This window comes from Strix uralensis, chromosome 5 (assembly GCF_047716275.1).
Source record: "Strix uralensis isolate ZFMK-TIS-50842 chromosome 5, bStrUra1, whole genome shotgun sequence".
Lineage (NCBI taxonomy): Eukaryota > Metazoa > Chordata > Aves > Strigiformes > Strigidae > Strix > Strix uralensis.
Genome location: NC_133976.1, coordinates 56,075,888 through 56,093,370, shown reverse-complemented (window position 1 = coordinate 56,093,370; position 17,483 = coordinate 56,075,888). Strand labels below are relative to the sequence as shown.

General features: G+C 42.3%; 2 protein-coding genes across 2 annotated transcripts in view; both read left to right on the top strand.

The window, feature by feature from the left end:
• GUCY2C (guanylate cyclase 2C) overlaps window positions 1-12,824 on the top strand; it is a 50,126-nt gene extending 37,302 nt beyond the window's left edge. The window contains exons 19-27 of the mRNA XM_074869432.1: window positions 2,537-2,625; window positions 3,329-3,420; window positions 5,005-5,163; window positions 6,518-6,710; window positions 7,103-7,277; window positions 8,001-8,099; window positions 9,999-10,093; window positions 10,720-10,796; window positions 12,650-12,824. Coding sequence (XP_074725533.1) covers window positions 2,537-2,625; window positions 3,329-3,420; window positions 5,005-5,163; window positions 6,518-6,710; window positions 7,103-7,277; window positions 8,001-8,099; window positions 9,999-10,093; window positions 10,720-10,796; window positions 12,650-12,824 — 1,154 coding nt within the window. The remainder of the gene's footprint in view (window positions 1-2,536; window positions 2,626-3,328; window positions 3,421-5,004; window positions 5,164-6,517; window positions 6,711-7,102; window positions 7,278-8,000; window positions 8,100-9,998; window positions 10,094-10,719; window positions 10,797-12,649) is intronic.
• Window positions 12,825-16,586: 3,762 nt separating this feature from the next.
• PLBD1 (phospholipase B domain containing 1) overlaps window positions 16,587-17,483 on the top strand; it is a 39,213-nt gene continuing 38,316 nt past the window's right edge. Inside the window, exon 1 of the mRNA XM_074870977.1 lies at window positions 16,587-16,698. Within this exon, the coding sequence (XP_074727078.1) occupies window positions 16,614-16,698 (85 nt within the window). The 5' untranslated portion in view covers window positions 16,587-16,613. The remainder of the gene's footprint in view (window positions 16,699-17,483) is intronic.

Below are 17,483 nucleotides of genomic sequence, written 5' to 3'. Positions count from 1 at the left end.
TTTGACTTGCAAAGCAAATCCATAGCAAACTACATTCTTTTAACTGTTTGTTGAGGAGCTGCAGTCTTTCTGTGTTATGTTAATGGTTATTAAGTTAGCCTCAGACACAGTGTTTCTGGGCTCTTCTGAGATGTGGTGGCATCCTCACTGCTCTTTGTTTGACCCTGGCTGTCATAGTCACAATCCAGTTCCTTGTTTTAACTTTGACCTGTTTCTTAACACTGCATTTTTTTCATTTTAAAAAGACTGTTACATTCAAATAGCATTAGGTTAATCCATTCAACTGAAGGAATTTTTAGCACCTCTAGGGGCTGTTGCTGGAGATGGTCACACATTATCAGCATGTTTAGTAAGACAGCAATAAACTTACTGGGCCTGAAGCCTGTTTGGCAAGTCTGGATTCAATGCAACTTAAAAAAAAAATCTGCTTTGTTAACTTCCGTTGAAATGTTAAGTTTTCCATTCAGTGAGGAGATTGTTTTCTCCCCAAAGCTTTTTCCTTAAAAAGCATTAGTAGATGTCTAAGATATATATTGCTGATCTAATGGCTTTTGGTATTATTCTTGATTTTTGATTATGCAATTTGAGTAAATGTGTTCAGCCTAGTTTCAGCAGTTCATCATGTAACAGAAAGGAATGAGTGTTATTATATATTGCTGAAGTGGCTCCTCATTTAAATGTCTGGATTCCTTCCACTAGCCAAGATGAGGCAGCAAGAGGGTGGGCCATACTTACTCAAACACCTTTGAATTTTGTTTGTGGCATCATCTAACTTTGGAAGAGAGTAGTTCAAACTTGTGTTGACCATTAATTTACAAATATCTAAGATAAAAGGAGGGAAAAGAATTAGAGTCAGTGGTAATGGGCAAAGAAATGTCCCTCTTGCATGTTAGATTCATTTGGTTTTTAAGTCTCCTGCAGAAAGTCTTTTAATGGCTAGGCTATCAAAAGTTAATCTCTGCAAGTTAGAAGACATGATACTAATATTTCAGGACAACTGATATAACTGCTTCTCCAGGACTTCATTGGCAGCAGCAAGGACTGTGTTCAGATTTTAAAAGAGTTGTTTAAAAAACCCTGTACCTAGCCCCCATCCACCAGTTTAGGAAAATTAAACTCAACTTTCAGGTATTCAGCCAATTTTCTCAACTTGCAAATATCTATCAATCAACTCAACATACAATAATATTGCTACTAATGACAGAAAAGAAGTCCCACAAAGATGATGGGCATACAGAACTCGATTTCTAATGTACAGAAGTAACTGGGTCATAGTCCTCTTCACTGACTTCTCTGTGAGACAGCTGTTAGGCCAGCTGGTTGCTCCACTCTTCTGCAGAAACACCTCATTCACTGCTGAAGACTGAAGTCTTGTCACATACCAAAGCTCAATTCAAGCTGCCTCCTTGTTCCACTACTTTCTGCCACTGGCTAATTGCAGTGTTGCTAATAGTTGCTGTTACTTCCACTCTCAGGTGTGTGCACAGCATGGAAATCCAACACATTCCTGTTGCACACAAGTTTTACACAGATTCTTCTGTCTCTTAGCCCACAGAAGACTTCTTAGCAGTTTCTCCATTACATGGCATTTGGGAAACTCAAGTCTCCTGCTCCTTCTCTAGTCTGTAACTTCTATACCACAAAGCTGGAAGCTACTGCATCTTTTTAGAAGATCATGTAAACTTGGCATGCTTAGGCATCCCTAGGTGCCCCAGACTTACACATACCATCACGATTACAAATCTTCCTCATCTTGTTATATGCTTCCTTCATTAAAATTGTCTCCCAAATATAATCAGACATTATTAATAAATGTATTTCATGCCTGTTCACGGATCCTTTCAGTTTCCCTTTCTCTTCCCCAGAGGTAAAAAATTGCTTCTCTTTTTTAACTCCCTCCCTCTTGAGGTCTGGAGGAGAAGGACAAAGAGAGAGATTTCACTTCAGCTCTCTCTTACTGTGCTTAAATTGAGTTGCGCAAATGCATCCTGCATTCTGATGTGTTCAGAATCCAAATAACTTTCATAGGATGGATTTCATTAATAAGAGTACGAATGAGCTAACAAATGCAATGTTTTTAAACCATATACCTTAATAGCCTAGTTTTAAGGAAGCTGAGCATCTGCAGGATGGTTTGAACTGCTCTGATGAGAGTTGTATGTCTCCACACTTTTGATCAAGTCACAATGGGTTTCACATTGTTTTTTACTATAGCTATACTTCATGCTGAGAGGCACACTAATAATGTTCACCTAATGTTCATTTGGGAAGATGCCATAACCATGTCTACCATGACCAATAAATACTCATGTACATTCCTCTTCATTTTGCTTTCAGGGGCCTTCAGGCCAGCCTGTTTTGATCTTGTGCCATATATTTAGAAAAGCTTCAAAGTTGAAATTCACATAAAAATGAGGGAACTGTCTTCAAGGCTTCTGTTTGTACAGTAACTCATAACATCATAGGATGCTATCCACAAGGAATGTCCTTCTTATGCTTTTTTTGTTTAAAACTTTGCATCTTTTTCCTGTGTTAGAGAAACTTTACAGAGTGGAGAGTGGCAAAGGAGTGAGGCCTTTCCGACCAGACCTGTCCTTGGAAACAGTGGGAGAAAGACATGTGGAAGTAAGCTAATAATTAATTAAGCCATTTTCTGGGTGAAGGGTGGAAGTCCTGGCCAAACTAGATCTCATGATCATGGGAGGATGAAAGTTATTCACATTTTATGCCAAATGCCCTAACTTCATGGGAAAAAATGGTATTCTATAGTTGGTACCAGTGAAATGAATACAGCTCATGAAAACTATTTCACTGGAAAGAAATGGATGCTTATATGGTGCCACTCTTCTGACCTATTTTAGATATTTTTAAGATGAGATGAATCACACCTCAAATATACCCCTCTCCACTGATTATATAGCACCTAAGGCTTCTTGCTCAGGTGAAAAGGTCTGTATTGTAGACATCCACACATTCAGTAATGAACCCCAATCTTTTTGGCTGAATCATCAGTTTCAGAAAAATCCCAAACTTAGGTTATTGTATATATAATTACCTTGGCACTAGCTGCAAGTCTGGATCCATTTACTTGCTTTTCATTTATGTATTGCAAATTCAAGTTAGGATCATGTCACTAGTCACCACAGAGTTAAGTTTAAGATGCCTGCAGTGAGTGTCCTAACCATAGATCCAAAACAGTTAGTCACACATTTGAATATGTTGCTGGTCAAGAGTAACCGGAAATTCCCTAATGAACTAGGACTGTTCAGCACCATTATCCTTCTATATCCATTACTCAGGTGGACTTTCCTTAAATTTTTGTTTGAAGGTGTATACACTAGTGAAGAGCTGCTGGGAGGAAGATCCAGAGAAAAGGCCTGACTTTAAGAAAATTGAGAGTACTCTGGCTAAAATATTCAGGTGAGCAGCAGGGTTTCAATTTTTTAAGATGCTCCAAACTCCTCCTAAGTGTTAGAAAGCTCATATTTTAAGTGTGTAAGCTGATGTGATTATGATTCAGTGGAAAAACTGAGTGTCTTCACTTAGATCCTCTTTTATTCTTTGGCGGAAAAGTAGGCGAGCACGTATACGTGCATGTGTGTACATGAGCATCTATGCATGTATTAGCTGAGTGAGGGTAAGAAAGATGATCACCATACCTCAAATTGGTACATTGTGAAAGTAGCAAGCTGGATAATTAGAGATTTAAACCATTCAAGTAATTTACCCCCTGTCTCTAGTCAGGAGTTGGATAGTGACTCATGTCATCTAAGTTTCGGGAAATGAATGCACATAAATGTTTGGAAGATGATTAGAAAGTTTGGATGAGCTGGGTTGTGCTATAAATGAGTTTGGATGGTCCCAAATTAAGCTGACTAGAAGTGTTGGGTTGTAACTCACCAGAAGTATTAATTACAGGGTTTTGTTGGTATAAAGTTCTGGGATAATAAGGGCCATAGCTGGATAAACCCTGTGCGGTTATACAGGCCTTTCACCTGGCCAACGCTGTATTGCTCCTACAGAGTTTGGTCTGAGTTAATTATTTCCATGTCCAAACAGTGAGATTTTAATCACTTCTCTTGGGAAATTGCTTCCCAGTTTTTAAAGCCCATCAACAAACCCCAACAGTACTCACATTTTACACTTCACACGTGCAGAAGGACAACTGCACTGTGCATAACTGAATGTATCAGTTGAATAATGTTACTGCAGCTGAATAGAAAGACATCCTGGTTCAGCTCCTAAGTCTCCATCCTACAAAAGCAAAGAGGTTGCCTCTTGCCACATGCAACACAGTGGTCTCCTCATGGGGGTTCTAAGATGGTTCATCCCTGACATAAAGATTTGTTTAAAGTTAGAGTGGTTTTAAAGGCCAGTTGGGTATAATACTAATCCAACTCTCCCAGTCAGTCTGGCCCCATCTACTTTCAGACTGCTTTGGTGAGCACAGGCTGCCCAGACAAACAGGAGTTATGAATGGCTTGTGTTACCATACTTCTGGAGTCTGCAGGATCTTGTGAGCAAAACTAGTCCAGAGGCTGCTAACTGTTCCATTGAATTGTTCTGTCTTCTACACAGGCAGCCCCAACTTGTCTTAATCCTTCCGGCTGAAGTCTCTACCTGAATGCTAAATGCAATTTTCTACCTACTACCTCTAGCTTCCTCTCAGGATTCCAGCTTGACAGTTACTTTTTACAAATGAATGTTCATGGATTACCCAAGGTACCTGGAAATAACAATACTAGCAGGGCTAGGTGATTTAGGGGTGCTTTAAGAATTACCAGCTCCAAGTGACAGCATGGATCACAGACTTTCAATTCATATACATAAGGCCTGCAAGCAAGAAAAAGAATGATGCACTTGAGACACTACATTCTAACTACATGGAAGTCAAACACTGGAGAAGTTTTCCATTGCTCCTTTTTTGCCTCTTTTTTGCCTCTCTCAACAATGGGCTTCCATCAACCTTTCTTGTTGGCTCCTGTATATTTCTGTTATTTGCAGTAGCTACCATGGCCAGACCAATGAAAGCTACATGGATACCCTCATCCGGCGTCTACAGCTGTATTCCCGGAACCTGGAGCACCTGGTGGAGGAAAGGACAGAGCTGTACAAAGCAGAGCGAGACAGAGCAGACAGGCTTAATTTCATGTTACTTCCAAGGTAACTGGCTAGGAAGACTTTCACGGGCATTTTATTTACATATATCACCTGATTCTTGGAGAGTGGGGGTTGGGCTTAGTATTAATCTTCTATTTCCTTCCCCGCTAATCTGATCCTGCTAGGGAGGAAAGAAGAAGCAGCTGTCCCTGAGGTCTCCACCTTATGGTCAAGTTTCATGCCAAGATGGTACTGGGACCAATTATCTTCCTCAACCTCTCTTCACACACAGGATCCCCCTTTCCAGCACAAACCTCTTTTTCACTGCCTTCCTGGGACCACATAGATCTATAGTGATTCCACATGACAGAGCTCTATTCTGCTCCCAGCACCTTGCTATGTAGAAGGAGTGTCTCCAACTGGAGAGCAGGAGTGAAGTCCAACTTCAGGCTGGGGTTTAGCAATGTAACAGAGGGGCTGAGGTGGACTGGACTATACTGGGCCAGACTGGGCTAGATAGATATTTCAGAGTATGGTATAGGACAAGTATTATTGATATTATAATACCAGTAATTTTGGTATTGCATACATTTGGAATAGTAAAACTATCCTGGTATGTCATTACTAGTTTCAAGGGTATTTAAGTAGTCATTTTATGACTCATCTTAAAAAAAAAAGTCTGTTCAATCCAGTTTGGGGGAAATTTGAAATTATCTGTCCGTGCAGACTGTGCGACAAGGAATACATGTTTCCTTCCACTCCATCTTGTTCCTACCACTCTATTACTGTCTCACTGTACATGGAGCACAGCATTGTGCAACACCTATAATTTTCTGGGTCTTTTTTTATTCTCTTGTAATATCTCCACTAGGAACAGATATATTCCTGGATTTAGAAATGCAAGAAAATGAAGGTCTCTCTGAATAGATATGGACTATCATGGTATTGAATTTTTGTTCCATAAACTTATCAGACTACGATATCTGAAATCAGGATGAGGTGATGTAATTATCAGGATGAAATTACTTCTGCATTGGGAAACAGAAAAATGTCTGTTCTTACTTATTTTGTGGGTTGAGTGTAGGTCTCCATGTCAGAAGTTTCAGAATTTCATTTTAAGTTTGACTCAATATCCCTATTTCTGACCTTAGCCAAGAAGCTCAGTTGCCTGTGCCTCATGGCTATTAACACACTTGGATTTTGTAAGGCTGTAGCACATTAATTAACATTAGTAAGTGCTTTGAGGTCCCTGGCTGAAAGGCATTATGGGCATCTAAAATGTGATGACAGTGGCAGTTTTCAGCAAACTATTTGATGTTTCCTACACAGAAAGCAATGACGTGGTTGGGTTGCATGAAAAAATACCTTTAATATTAAACACTACTGATCTGTCTTCCTGCTTTCTCTATTTCCACAGGCCAGTAGTAAAGTCTTTGAAGGAGACTGGCCTGGTAGAGCCAGAACTATTTGAAGAAGTCACTATCTACTTCAGTGACATTGTTGGCTTCACCACTCTCTGCAAATGCAGCACCCCTATGGAGGTGGTAGATATGCTGAATGATATCTACAAGAACTTTGACCACATTCTTGACCATCATGATGTTTACAAGGTGACTAGCTCCACACTTTTGCTCAGTTAACAACCAGGGGACATACAAATCAAATGTGGATGATGTGGTGGATGTGGGAATCTGCCTTCTGAGCAAAGACAAAAGAGAGGAAAACAGGTCAAGATTACCTCATTTCAATCTGCTTTCAGTATGCCTGCTTATACCAAATTTTCTATACTAGGTGGTCACAGATTCATTAACTGGAATGCTGGGTACAGTTATAAACACTCATATACCAAAAAGGTGTCAGCTACCTTAAACTAATCAATCCTGCTGTCCAGGGAAGAAATGTTTAATCATGAACAAGGGAATCAGATAAAACCTTTCTGCTTTTAACTAAATATGTAATTTGCTATGTCTGCAGGTAGTGAGTTCTACTTTTGTTTCCACAGGTGGAGACCATTGGTGATGCTTATATGGTGGTGAGTGGTTTACCAAAGAGGAATGGCAACCGGCATGCAGTAGACATCTCCATGATGGCTCTGGACATCCTCAGCTTCATGGGATCTTTTGAACTGAGACATCTGCCAGATCTGCCTGTTTGGATTCGTATTGGAATTCACTCTGGTATGCAGTAATGCTAGAGCAACACTGACAATGTTGTTACCTTGTTTTTGAACAGAATAGACATCCATAGAAGATCTGGTAGTACATCATACGCAGCTGCTCTTCTCATGAAGAATCAGGTTGAAAACAATGTAGCTGGAGGAAGAGCAACAGAAGTAAATAAGCCACTGGTTTGCTCCCTCGTATTGAAATAGCCCATTCCCATTCATTCATAGCTTAAGTCAGTAGCTAGGTAGAGCAACTGCCATTGTTCCTGGTATTATTAAGTCAGCTGTAACAAATAAGCCTTTGCAGATCGCTCCTCCTTGACTGAAGTGGAGAACAGCCACGGCCAGCTGTACTTGTTTAGCCAAAAAATGCAGGCCTGTGTTTTATGCTTTTGGTGTCAAAAGTTCTGTCAAGCCTATGTGGGAATTAATGTTTTAATTTATCCATAATAGTACTTTTTATCAAAGGAGAACTGCAGATAGCTCAACAATCCCAAGTACTTTGGGAAATTTTATCTTTTTGTTTCTGCTTGTTTCAACAACCACCTGAACACCAGCTGCCAGGGGAGGAACATATTGGTGAAAGTGACTGAGGCACTGGGAAACTGCTCGAGGCACCACAATGCAGCCCTCCATAATGAAGCTTATTCTCTTTTTCTCTTGCTTCCAAAACCGACAAACACAAAGGAATAGTCTCTTGATCTGCCTTTTTTCATTCTCTACATCCCATTTGTAGGTCCGTGTGCAGCTGGTGTGGTTGGAATAAAAATGCCTCGTTACTGTTTGTTTGGAGATACAGTGAACACAGCTTCGCGGATGGAATCCACAGGCTTGCGTAAGGATTTAATTTTAGCTGTCAGTGTAACAGAACCAAAGGCTGTTGGTTAGTTTGTGACCAAAGTGTCTGTTTTCAGCTGAGAACAATTTATTATCAGCTTGCAGAAGTTTTAAAGATGAAGAAACCCTATTTGTTTTGATTACCAATTATTTCACTGTCTTGCTGGGCAATGAAGGGTTGTTCCTTGTTCATGCTTCAGTGCTGGTAACGGGGAGTATATAGGCTGGATCACTGGCTGAGTTCCTCTGGAAGATATGATACTTACTGGAATTTAATTTTACTCTATGAATTGTAGATTTCAGTTCAAGCTAGAATTGTACTACAGCTTTGTTGTGTAAATACGCTGACTGTATATTTTAAGTTGAAGCAATTAGTAAGGCCTTTGACACTGTTTCCCACAGCATTCTCCTGGCAAAACTGGCTGCTCGTGGCTTGGATGGGCACACGCTTTGCTGGGTAAAAAACTGGCTGGATGGCCGGACCCAAAGAGTTGTGGTGAACGGAGTTAAATCCAGTTGGTGGCCGGTCACAAGTGGTGTCCCCCAGGGCTCAGTTATGGGGCCACTCCTGTTTAACATCTTTATTGATGATCTAGACGAGGGGATCGAGTGCACCCTCAGTAAGTTTGCAGATGACACCAAGGTAGGTGGGAGTGTTGATCTGCTCGAGGGTAGGGAGGCTCTGCAGAGGGATCTGGACAGGCTGGAGTGATGGGCTAAGGCCAACTGTAGGAGTTTCAATAAGGCCAAATGCCGGGTGCTGCACTTGGGCCACAACAACCCCCAGCAGCGCTACAGGCTTGGGGAGGAGTGGCTGGAGAGCTGCCAGTCAGAGAGGGACCTGGGGGTGTTGACTGACAGCTGGCTGAACATGAGCCAGCAGTGTGCCCAGGTGGCCAAGAAGGCCAATGGTATCCTGGGTTGCATCAGAAATAGCGTGGCCAGCAGGGACAGGGAAGTGATCTTACCCCTGTACTCGGCACTGGTGAGGCCGCACCTCGATTACTGTGTTCAGTTTTGGGCCCCTCACTACAAAAAGGACATTGAATTACTTGAGCGTGTCCAGAGAAGGGCAACGAAGCTGGTGAAGGGTCTGGAGCACATGTCGTACGAGGAGCGGCTGAGGGAACTGGGGTTGTTTAGTCTGGAGAAGAGGAGGCTGAGGGGAGACCTCATTGCCCTCTACAACTACCTGAAAGGAGGTTGCAGAGAGCTGGGGATGAGTCTCTTTAACCAAGTAACAAGCGATAGGACAAGAGGGAATGGCCCTCAAGTTGGGAAGTGGCCAGGGAAGGTTTAGACTAGATATTAGGAAGCATTTCTTTATAGAATGGGTTGTTAGGTGTTGGAATGGGCTGCCCAGGGAGGTGGTGGAGTCCCCATCCCTGGAGGCGTTTAAGAGTCAGACTGACATAGTACTGAGGGATATGGTGTAGTTGGGAACTGTCAGTGTCCGGTTAATGGTTGGACTAGATGATCTTCAAGGTCTTTTCCAACCTAGACGATTCTGTGATTCTGTAATTATTTCTTCAACGTCACCATTAGGGAACAGTGCCAAGAGCCAGTTTGTCTTCCTTCAGCCCCGTGTCTTCACATGACTATTCTCTATATAGGTCACTCCCAACTATTCTTTTCCTTTTTGGCATCTAAATACTATGGTCACCTCTATTTCAGATCAATGGCTGTACCAGCTATTCCTCCCTAGATACAATGCTACGTACTGGAGTCAGATTTTTCATACAGCAGTGTAATTGATTCTCATTTAATCTGACTCTCAGAATTTATGTTAATAATAATTGGAGAAGCTTCTGCTATAGCATCAGTTTTCACATGTACTTAATATGATTATGTGGTACATTTCCAGATTGAGCTTTCATTGTCTCTTTATTTTTTTTAGCTTTAAGGATTCATGTAAGTGGTTCCACTATTAACATCCTGAAAAGAACAGACTGCCGATTCCAATATGAAGTGAGAGGAGAAACAGCCTTGAAGGTAACCATGCACATGCATGAACACAAAATAGAGGGATAGTATAAAAGTATTATATAGCTGAGAGTACCCCACAACTTAATTAACAGCTGGGGATCAAGGGTTACAGATCAATTGCTATCACAGTCTCTAGTGGCTGAAGACACTTCTATAAAGACAATGTTGGCAATGAAGAGCTCCCTAAGCCATAAATTAAAGCAACATAAAGATGTGGAGAATAAATGAAACATACCATTTGTAACAGAAAATTGCAGAGTCAATTAATCTGATGGAAGAGAAGCTGAATCTGTTGACAATTTGCTCATGCTCCGACATCTGACTGTCTATCTACCAATCCATTTGTTTCAGTCTATTACACTTGGCAGATGTCTGTACTTGGGAGCTGATGGCAGGCAGCACAGCTCATCTTTCCCAAGACATGTGTTTCAGGTCATGGAACATGGGAGCGGGTGTGCAGTATCTCTTCCATTACTCTTCTTCTCACATCTGATTTTTAACCCTTTGCTGTAACATCAGTTACTGAAAACAAAGGCAAACATGGCAATGTGTAATACAGTATTATTTAAGTAAATTAACTACAGGAAATTGCATTCTAATCCTGAAATCTCTTCTTTGTCATACATATTTAGGGCAGAGGAACAGAGATTACCTACTGGTTGACGGGTACTGAGGACAAGAAATACAATCTCCCAACACCTCCTTCTGTGTAAGATTGTCTTTATATGTGAAAAGGGAAGAGAAATTCCTAGTCTTTGTGCTTTAGCCACCACTGTTCCGCCCTGGCACTTGTGGTTTTTTTATACCACTCAACTTGCCTCCAGTAGTTAAAGGCTTAACAGTGTATGTGCATATAAACATGTGCAAGTACTCACGACATGGGACTATGCAAGTGCTGAAGGTTATTTGTATATATAAATGTTTAATGGGTTCATTTCCTTGGAAAGGAACTAAGACAGGACAAGTTGCTGATATGGTAAGTGAAAGAGATGGACAGAAAAATGAAAAACGTGAATACTCCCAAAACTTTAGTCCTAATGTCACCTCTGTGTGACAGTACGGTGAGAGGATAACCGCAAATGAATATGCAGCTCTCTGTAATACCATGTTATGCCTGTGAGGTCTTGTGGGGGAATTTGTAGGAGGAATGAAACTTGCAGGATTTCGAGCAGTATTCTGCTAGAAGAGATGGACAAAGTTACTGTAGTGTTGCACAGGCATAAAGTCTTTAAAAATTGAACAAAAGCTTACTTTCTAACACATAGAGTTAAGTTATCAGGAAAAAAATATGAGGTTGATGTCCTGGAACTGAGCTATCATTTTGCATTAGTATTGAATAAAATATAGTAATAGTGGAAGTGTTGTTTTTGAGAAACTATGCGAAATTAAAGTCAGGATAACTGGTTGTGTTTATTTCATGTGTATTTCACATACAAGTCCTGCATGATTTCCTGTAAACTCACTAAATGTGGAAGTTCCTCACTTTCTCCTCTAAACTCCTGTGTACAGTTGCTCTTTACTAAGTGGGAATTTGCTTCCATCTGCTTTGAAATTACAGTGTTTCAGTACAACTTGAAGCAATTATAATGCAAATTGTAATTTGCCAGATACATTGGGATCCCTTATGGTGAAAGGCATAAGTAAATGTTATAGCCTACTTCTATTGCAAAAGTTTTGATTCTTACACAACATGTTCATTGCACAAATAAAAATTTCTGCCCATTTATTCCCATCTACTTAAGAGAAAAGAGAAGGCTAAGAAAAAGATAAAGGTTTTCTCAGCAAAAAAACAGTCAAACTTTTAATCTGCTACAGAATCTCATGGACTTTGATTTTTTTTAATGGAAGATACCAGTGTTTGTCTCTGGGCTGAGCAGGAAATACTGTCAAGCCTACTTCTATGGTACATCTCTTTTGTAAACTCAGAACTCCTTTTTTTTTTTTCTTTTTTTTTTGATTAATGTGATCTGTTGAGACTACCAGAATTATCAAATTGGCAATTCTGGAATTCAACTATTTAAAGTACTTCTTGAGCTGGATCACTGTGGTCAGTGATGTTTTTGTTTTCACTTCCTCATATAGGCTGTGACTGATAAAATTGCCCCTTAAAATTGTCATATGTGGGGTATTCCAGCAAAAGTCAGACACACTGCGGAAATTTATGAAAAAGTGGCAGCTCTGTTACTGAAGGCCATCTGAAGTTGAATAGTGGAAGTGCTGGTGACAGTAATGGTGTTGAGAGCTAGAACATACTTTGATTGGGAGTGAATCTAGTTCATGTCTTCCTTTTCATGCAAATCATCATGATTTTTTTTAAGGTTGATAATGACACTGCTACAGACTTCCTGTGCAGAGACACTAATCCATACTATCTGAAAAAAATCACATGGAAATCCTGAATCTATTCCCAAATCCAGAACCTAAATTTGGTTCTACCCACACTTTTTATCAGCAGCATGTGATGTCATTAAGATAAACACGGGATAGAAATGTTCAAAAACCACTGGGGATCACTAAAACTGTGTGAATCACTGCATCTTTTTTCCGTCCTGTTGCTTTCAGGGAGAACCAGCAGCAGTTACAATATGACTTAGAAGAGATGATAACCAATGCTCTTCAAAAAAGGGAAAGTGAAAGATCCAAGACACGGGAACTTTCACGGGTAGCTAGCTACCAAAAAAGTACCCTGGAATACCTGCAACTGGTCAGCACAGAGAATTCTGCCACATATCTTTAAAACTGGATGTCTAGTATGACTCAAAAAGCTGCAGCAACTCTCTGGACTACTTCATGTGAAGGCTGGAGGCTTATGCTCTCAGCTAGAGGAGAAAGAATATACCTTTTCAAGCATCCTTTCTACCATCTGACCTCCTACCAGTAAATCAAACCTGTCTTCACTGTAACATTGAAATTGTTGGATGACTTCAGTAGCGCACATGCAGCCTGATTTGAGGTAAATGAAAATATCTGCACTTGAGTCTGGAAAATATTTTTTTTTGTTTTGGTTAGTTTTTTAAATGTGATAGGCTGTTCAATAATCCACTTCTGAAAATATGCACAGCAAAACCTTAATTTGTCATGATTTTTAAATGTTGTATTTAATTTGTATTTTTTATTTGAAGAAAGATTTGCTGTAACATATTTGAAAATAACATTAAACAGACGTAAATCCTGGATATGTTGCCATTTTGCTGCTTCTGTTGTTTTCCTCTGTGTCTCACACGTTTTGTTTAATCAAGTCGACTTTGTTCAAGAGACAACACTTCTGTTATTTATCTTGGGAGATTTCTCCAGAAGTTGTATGGTTTCTAAAGCTCATCTGAATCTCTTGGGCATGCAAAATGAAACTGGAAATCTTGCAAAACCAGACACTTTCATATCTTTTCTCCACTTCTGCTTCTGCCCCCAAACCAGAAGTGCAACAGAAATGAAGGAAACAAATTTATCTGAATTTCTTAAACCTCAGAAACTTTCAATTCAGCTTTTGGATGAAGTTTCACAACCAGGCAGAACTCAGATTCTACTTGGATGACTTGCTCATTAACTGACACCATGGCATTTATATTAATAAACAGCTTTAAAAAGCAACCAAAGCACAGGGGATGCACATAAAAGAAAATCAGCATTCACATGAAAAAATAGCAACTAGCAAGCGAAACTTTTGCAAAGGCATTTTGTGCATTGGTGGCTTTCAAAGCAGAGCTACTTCTTTCACCATTGTCAAATATAGGTCAGTATTCAAAGCATAAAACGGTGCAAAATCATTCTTTTATGGTTTTGAACAGTGTTTTTGTTCAAGTAAACAACTTAAAAATTTTCAAGAAGAGCAAACCAGCTGCCTGTGTTTTTCTTTTGTCAAACTGGCTTTGTAAGAACATGCACACAAAAACCAGAACAACCTAGGTGTAAATAGACAGATCTGAAGTGCAAAGATCCCTGGAAAAATTAAATCAGGAGGTGCTGTAGGGCTTACACTCTTGCCTAATGAATGCAAATTCTTACACCCAGGAACATGATATAGACAGAAATAGCAGACAGCATGTAACCAACAGCCACAGCTTTCAGATCATATGTAACCAGTCTTAAACTTGGACTGGCATTAATGACCATACCATTACTTCTTTGGTCTGCATCCTAAGGGAAGTGTTGATTGGGATAAGGATAGGAAAAAATGTCTGGTATTCTAAAACTGGTATGTATTAAGAAGACCACCAGTACCGTAAAAAAGTATAAAGTCTGCTATTTCCTGCCCTGTGGTGCCAATCAACAAGCTTTGTCTCTATGCATTCTTGGGTGCGACTGCTGTGCTTCTTGGCACCACTGGACTATTCTAGTTGCTGTATCTGGTACACTCAGCAAGCATAGCTGTAATGCAGTGACAAGCCCTGGACCCCTCAGGCCTTAAGAAGCCCACTACTACTTATGCAGAGTTGCTCTTTGAAGTGATGTAAGTCTACTTTTAAAGAGTTTTATGGGTTCCATCCTTTACACCTCTGAGAAACATATTATTTTAGAGCAAATGTCTGTGGACACTGAGACAATTAATTTAAACAGTATTTAGCTTTCAGTAGCCCTTCTCTTTTCTGCATTCTTCAGGTGATAAATTTCATATAATTCTTTGAAGATAAATAGTTACCTCAGCAATGAGTTGATGGACCCACCTTCTGGTAGCTTTGTTTTCTACATGGTTCTGTCCCTGCCTATATCTGTCATGCATACATCACAATAAAATAAATTTTGACTACTTTTTAAAAATTTGCTCCTGGTTTCTGGTTTGACTCTTAGATTCAATGTCTTACCATTGCATCTTGTTATCAAATGTTAGATTGAAGAGCCCTCTACCATCAGGAATCTGTCACTGAAGGTCCAGTCATTCACCTCTCCTGTTTTTTTTAGGCAGTGAACTCTTATATTAAAAACCTAGTGTGAGATATAATTTTGTTTTCCAAGTGGAAAGGATTTTGGCTGCACCGTCACCATTCATTTGAACTTAACTCACACCAAAAAAAATTCTGTGAATCCCTGGGCTGGGAGTATGTGGGAGTGAATCTTTCCAAATACACATCAAGAACTTTGCAGCTTTGGTCTTACTCAGACTCCCCCATTGCCTCCATCTCAATTTTGCATGCATCTGCACTCCTCTCCTGTTTCAGCACTGTGTATTTGTGCTCTCTATCCTAGTTTGCATGTGCCTCAAATTCCTGGCCATGCCCATCACTTGAACACAGACAATCTTGTTTTAATTTTTTTTTTTTTTTTTTATTCCTGTGGTAAACCTATATAGGGAATTATATGAAAAATATAGTTTTGTATTTTACTTTGCCAACACAGTCAAATTGAGAGCAGCATGTGACAGAGGTGAATTTCTCATTTGGAAAAAACTTTGGAAAATATTCCTCCAAAGCAAACACAGTGTTTATTCATAATCAGACATTTAAGAGTTGTTTTTCACTGGGGAGGCAAAAAAAAAAAGTATCAGTGTTTCATCCTTATCTCTTAGTGAAAAGTAGCCCAGAACAAAACAGTGATGGGTATGGAAGGATCCCTGCACCTGGCAGTAGTGGTGCAGTGCTCTCACCCTGGGCTTGAGGCCAAGTCTTGCCATTTGGTCTGAACTGGTTGGCATGTGATCTTGTCATATGAGGCTATTACAGGCACCAGTATCAAATCTGAACTATCTTAAACAATTACCGAATCACAAAGTCCTAATAATGGCAGTTTTAGGACACTGGTAGAATATCCAACACCGGGTGAGAAAAGGCAGCATCTCAAAATGATCTGAATCATGGGGGCAGGGGAAGACCCCCTGGGAAGTTGTCCTATCTATAAACCCCAGGAAAAGGACCATCGCTCAGCTTTTCCGCTGGGACAAGTGCAGCAGTTGTTCTTCTCAACAGGGCCAAACGCTGCTCTTCATCTTAAGTAAAACACGTAGTTTGGTAAGACACCACACAAGTCCTGTGGCTTTACGGGGGCCCTTCCTGATAAACTTTCGCCCCTTTTCGGATAATCACCCTTGGCAAGCCCAGTGACCCAGCAGCCATACGAGGCCAGCCAGCGTGGTGGCGAGGCCCGACCTCGGCCCGGAGTGAACCCCACCTCCTGGCCAGGCCTTGGGGGCTCCAAACAAGCGCCAGGGTGAAAACAACGCCAGGGCCCTGGGCTTGGCACCCAAGAAAGACTCCACACTTCCCCAGCGCCTTCCGCCATCACAGCGGGCTGCGAGGCGGCTGGGCGCAGAAGGCAGCGTGCAGGCCGGGCCGGCGGCCCCGGGCCCGACACTTTGGGCGGGAAGCGCGGTGTGAAAAGCGGCCGCCGCTGCCGGCATCCCATGAGGCACAGCCCGGACCCAGAGCGCCGAGGGCGGCCGGCGCGGGGGAAAGCCCTCGTCCCGGCAGCGCCAGCCCCAGCCCGGGGCGGGCACCGGGAGGAGGCGGGGGCAGCGACGAGACCTGCCCTGAGTGAGGGAACTTCTTAAAGTCCCGCCGCCTCCCGGTGCCTAGAGGAGGTGCGGGGGAGCAGCAGCATGGCCCGGCTCGGCGGCGGCGGCGGCGTGTGCTGCTGCTGCTGGGGTCTCGCCCTCCTGTGGGCGGCGGCGGGGGGCCGAGCAGGTGAGGGGAGTGGGGGGGCGGCCTCGCCCCCTCGCCGGGACGGGCGGGAAGGGAGGGCGACAGGGGGGGTACCCCCAGCGCCGGGGGTGCCAGGCGACCGGGAGGGGCTGTCCGGCTCGGGGCTCTGCCGCGGCTCCGAGGAGGCAGTGCGGCTCGTCCGGGCCCGCCCTGGGCTCGGCGCCTCGCCTGGGGCAAGCTGCTCCTCGCTGCGCCTGCTCCCCGGCCGGCGCCGGGGAAGGACGCCCCCCATGCCGCCTTGGAAACGGGTGTGAGGCGACGAGGGGCCTTGTCCCCCTGCAGTGCCGGGGCCGTCGCGTCCGTTAAGGCCCCCCACCCCCCGAGGGGCCCGACTGCCTCATGGGCTTGCCCCGGGAGCACCTCATGGCCCGGCGGCTTGGCCCTAGTGCCTCGTGGGTGTTAAGTGCTGGCTCTTAGTTCCTGCATGCTTTCCAAACATCTTTCCTGTTCCCAGAATGGGCGAGGGGAACCAAACTATAAATTAAACAGATGGGAAGCTGCCTTGAGTACCCAGTGGTGCTGGGTTTTAATGTAATATGCATGCACGGGAATCATTTAGGATGGACACTTCGTTTTGGTGCTGTGGCCTACGGCATGCTGCAACTTGCATCTTTAACAGAGTTTTAGTGCTAGCTTGTGGGTGAAGATCATCGTCTGTCTTTCAGAACTCATACCTATGCATGATCTGATGTTTTCTGAGTAGCTTAGCTTGTGTTGCCATTAGAGTAAGTACTTTACCAATATCTGGTTAGCTTTTAAAACTTGAA